This window comes from Glycine soja, chromosome 14 (assembly GCF_004193775.1).
Source record: "Glycine soja cultivar W05 chromosome 14, ASM419377v2, whole genome shotgun sequence".
NCBI lineage: Eukaryota > Viridiplantae > Streptophyta > Magnoliopsida > Fabales > Fabaceae > Glycine > Glycine soja.
Window position 1 is genome coordinate 8672036 of NC_041015.1, and position 3725 is coordinate 8675760.

The window sequence follows — 3725 nt, forward strand, 5'->3', positions numbered from 1 at the left end:
GGATGACGTTATTAAATGTTTTCTTAGAATAAGAAAGAACTCTGGACCATGACTTTTCGCTGTTTTGACAAAACCCGTTTCTAAAAGTTTCAACTAATTAATATATAGGGCCTATCAGTCTTATCCCTACTTAGGTAGAGTGAAATGAAAAAAAGAAAAAGTAGCACATTAAGTGAAACAAAGGGAAATTTTAAATCAAATTTATAACTCCGGCTTTCCAATAAATCAATGTTTCAGTTTCATATTTTATATATGATATATGATGTACGCACGTTAGGTTACTGTTGAAGAGAAATTAACTTATATCTATTATAAGTGTTACTGTGATCCTGACGAGTGATGATAGATTCACTTAGCTTTTTTTCTTTTTTGGGTAGCTTAAGATACACAAAACTCATCTATATATTATTGAAAAGTTTTGTCTAAACACGGAATGGAATTTGTATATGTAATTAGGTATAATTTATTTTAAAAAATGTAAATACTACTGAAAGTTAAAATAAAATGGGATAATAATTTATAATAATTGAAAATAAAAATGTCTAAAAAAAATGACAAAATAAAATATTTGTCTTTATTAATAGTTATATATATAACATCTTCCCATTAACACGTGTAATAGTAATACTAAACTTTAAGTTAATTATTACACAATCTAAATCTAACTAGTTAATTGATTTTATTTTTTATAACATCTAAAGAAGATGGAACAGCTATAGTCTATCAATTCTGAAATCATATATAAAAAAGGATGCTAAGCAGAGTCACGTAACTACAAATCAATATTTTTGTATAGATATGAAACTATATAAGAGGGCCTAGCTAATTAACTAGAGTACCTTTCTCACATAGAGAGCAAACAAAATCACCCTATTTAAATATGTCATTTTATGTTATTAGTGTTCAATTCCATCTACAAGACATAACTCGCTCACCATAAATAATAGATATATGTCATGTATATTTTAATCATGTAGGAGTGACTCCATTTACAAATAGAAGAAAAGATAATAGAGAAGAGAGAGAAATGTTAACTGAGATGAATAATGTAATAAAAAAAACAAATTGTAAAAGCTAACCTATTTATTGTATCTCTTCTTTTCTCTTAAAGGAGATATACATGTACACACACCAATCACATTATTCAGTTTGACCGCAGACTATATGGCACCGTACTTAATTAGTGCACTTTACCGCTATTGCATAGAATTTGCAAATCATAAATCATAAATCATATCACACATATCAGTTAAAACACGAAAGATATTTAAATGATAGCCAAATTAATACACAAAACAAGAGTCCGAAGAAACTACACTGCTACCAGCTAGCAGATGATCAACATTCAACACTAGCTATTATATGACCCTCAAAAAAAAAAAACTAGCTATTATGTCAAAGACTAATTAAGCATAAATTGATACAGCTACAATAGCTAGTTATATATATATATATATATATATATATATATATATATATAACTAATTTTATTGTCTATAATATTAATCAGTTACCCTTTTCCCCTTGTGATAAATGGCTAGTAGCAGCTGTTAATAATGATAAAAATAACAAAATATGTACAAGATCATGTTATTGTGCCCTGGGGTAGCTAAAATCTTGCAAAACACATTCTTGTATCACACCTTGACCTTGGTAAGTGGAAGCAAGTGAATCATGATGATGATAAATTGGAGTGCTAGTTTCACCCCAGGTTGTGGTAGTAGTAGTGTCTATTATCTTATGGTCGATCATGCCCTCATTATACAAGAACTCTAAACCATCTGGATAATTAGAAGAAGACACCATTTCCTCAAACGACGGAGTGAAATTACCACCTTGCCCTTGCACCAAGTTATCAACTCCAGGGTATTGACCAGTTTGTGCAAATTGTACCTCATTGTTGTTGTTAATAGTGGCACTAATGCAAGCAGCAGAAGAGCCAACATGGACTTGTTCTTGATAAATTTGTTGCCCATGTGATGAGAATTCAAGGTTCAAGCCATCAAGGGTAGGATGGTAAGAATCACCTGAAAATCTTCCTCCGAGTTTGATAAGGAGTTTTTTGAGGGAATCTTGGTCGTTAAAACATGGACCTTGGTTTTTGTATGGCAAAGGTACTTGTAGTGGTAGCACAGGCATGTTATTAATATTCTGTGGCCAACATGGTTGCTGTTGATGTTGTTCTTGATGATGAGTAGTGCTACCATTTTCCTGAAGCAAAGATAAGGAAGAAGAATCACCATCAGTAGTACCACTCCCTCTATTAACATCATTTTCTTGCTTAACACTGTTGTAATTCCCTCTATTACGTGGCTCTCTTCGGTGCTTCCCCAGAAGCTTCTTTTTCAGCCTCGTGTTCCAGTAGTTCTTTATGTCATTATCGGTTCTTCCTGGCAATTGAGCTGCAATCACCGACCACCTGCGATCACAACATGTATTGTCTATTATAGTGTGTTTAGAAACTCTTTGAGAAATAACTATTAGCTTTTTAATAAATATGAAAGACTGTGTATCTGAAATGTGAAACCAGACTCGCTCTATAACTATAGCAACGTGTATTATAACTAACATCACAGTCTTAATTAACTAGTAAATTTAATTAGCTAGGACCGAACTAACAAGTATATGTGTATGTACAAACCTGCTTCCAATACTGACGTAAAGGCTGCAAATAATGTCGTCTTCTTCTACGGAGAAACCACCATGTTTGAGATTAGGGCGAAGATAGTTTAGCCACCTAAGGCGGCAACTCTTGCCACAACGCTTAAGGCCTGATTCACAAAATTAATATAATTAACTAAGACATACAAAACTAGTATTTCGTGTTGATCATAATGGTTGTTAAATTAATGAGAATCACCGAAACCAAATGCTAATTTTGATTGAAAAATAATACTATAATAATTTTGATACTGTATTAACTTTAAGTTTGATCAAAAGGAAATTTAGAAGTCTGGATGCAAAAATTTTCTTTAGTAATGAGTCCTTGGCTCCTAATTACACATAGATAATCAATGAAAGGAAGATATACATGTGAGTGAATCAAGGAAACCCAAATTCATAAATAGGGTTTCATAGAAAGTAGTGTGTGTTTGTAGTATAATATGTATATACCTATTTTTTGAGGCAAAGCAATCCAGTTACCACCAGTGCCATGCTTTTCTATGTAGGATTTGAGCTTAGCATCTTCTTCTGGTGACCATGGACCTTTCTTCACGTTTGCTTTGTCGCAGCAAGGAGCCCTGCCCATATTGCCTTTTTGGTTTTGGTGTTGCTGCTTTCAGCTTTTTGATTGATTGGGGCAACCTCCACTCTTTAATTACAACCCCCAAGTCAGAATTATAGGAGAGAGAGAGAGAGGGAATAAGAATTATTAATATAAAAACTTTGAGGGAATAAACATGATTCCGAGACCATCCATTGTACTATTTTTATATAGTGTGTGGCAGAAAAGAAAGGTATATATATATATATATCGAAAATTCCTGAAATTTAGTATTGCCAGAATAGGAGAATAAGGTTTGTTCTTCTTGTCTTGCTTAGACTAGAATCAATTTTAAGTTGTATATACTATAGGCTAAAAATTTTATTTTTCTTACAACTTTTTGGAGTCCACTCCTTGTGACCTTTGCTGCCTCACTGCGCAGCCATATATACATGCATCTGACATAGAGCAGTCTTCTTGTTACACTCTTCAGTTTTTTTTTCTCTTTACAAAATTATAA

The 3725-nt window shown here is 32.5% G+C and overlaps 1 protein-coding gene across 1 annotated transcript; it reads right to left on the bottom strand.

Annotated features, from left to right (window-relative positions):
• Positions 1–1264: 1264 nt before the first annotated feature.
• On the bottom strand, positions 1265–3389 carry LOC114384434 (transcription factor RAX3-like). The gene is made up of 3 exons (XM_028344103.1): positions 3115–3389; positions 2642–2771; positions 1265–2419 (listed from the first exon to the last, which is right to left on the bottom strand). Exons 1-3 carry the CDS (start codon positions 3248–3250, stop codon positions 1591–1593), a joined length of 1095 nt encoding a protein of 364 aa, XP_028199904.1. The 5' UTR covers positions 3251–3389; the 3' UTR covers positions 1265–1590.
• Positions 3390–3725: the final 336 nt, after the last annotated feature.

Coding starts and splice junctions, on each gene's coding strand:
- LOC114384434 (XM_028344103.1), bottom strand. CDS start 3,250: ATGGGCAGGGCTCCTTGCTGCGACAAAGCAAACGTGAAGAAAGGTCCA. Junction 2,772..3,114: donor TGCTTTGCCTCAAAAAATAG/GTATATACATAT, acceptor TTTGTGAATCAG/GCCTTAAGCGTTGTGGCAAG. Junction 2,420..2,641: donor TACGTCAGTATTGGAAGCAG/GTTTGTACATAC, acceptor TTGTGATCGCAG/GTGGTCGGTGATTGCAGCTC.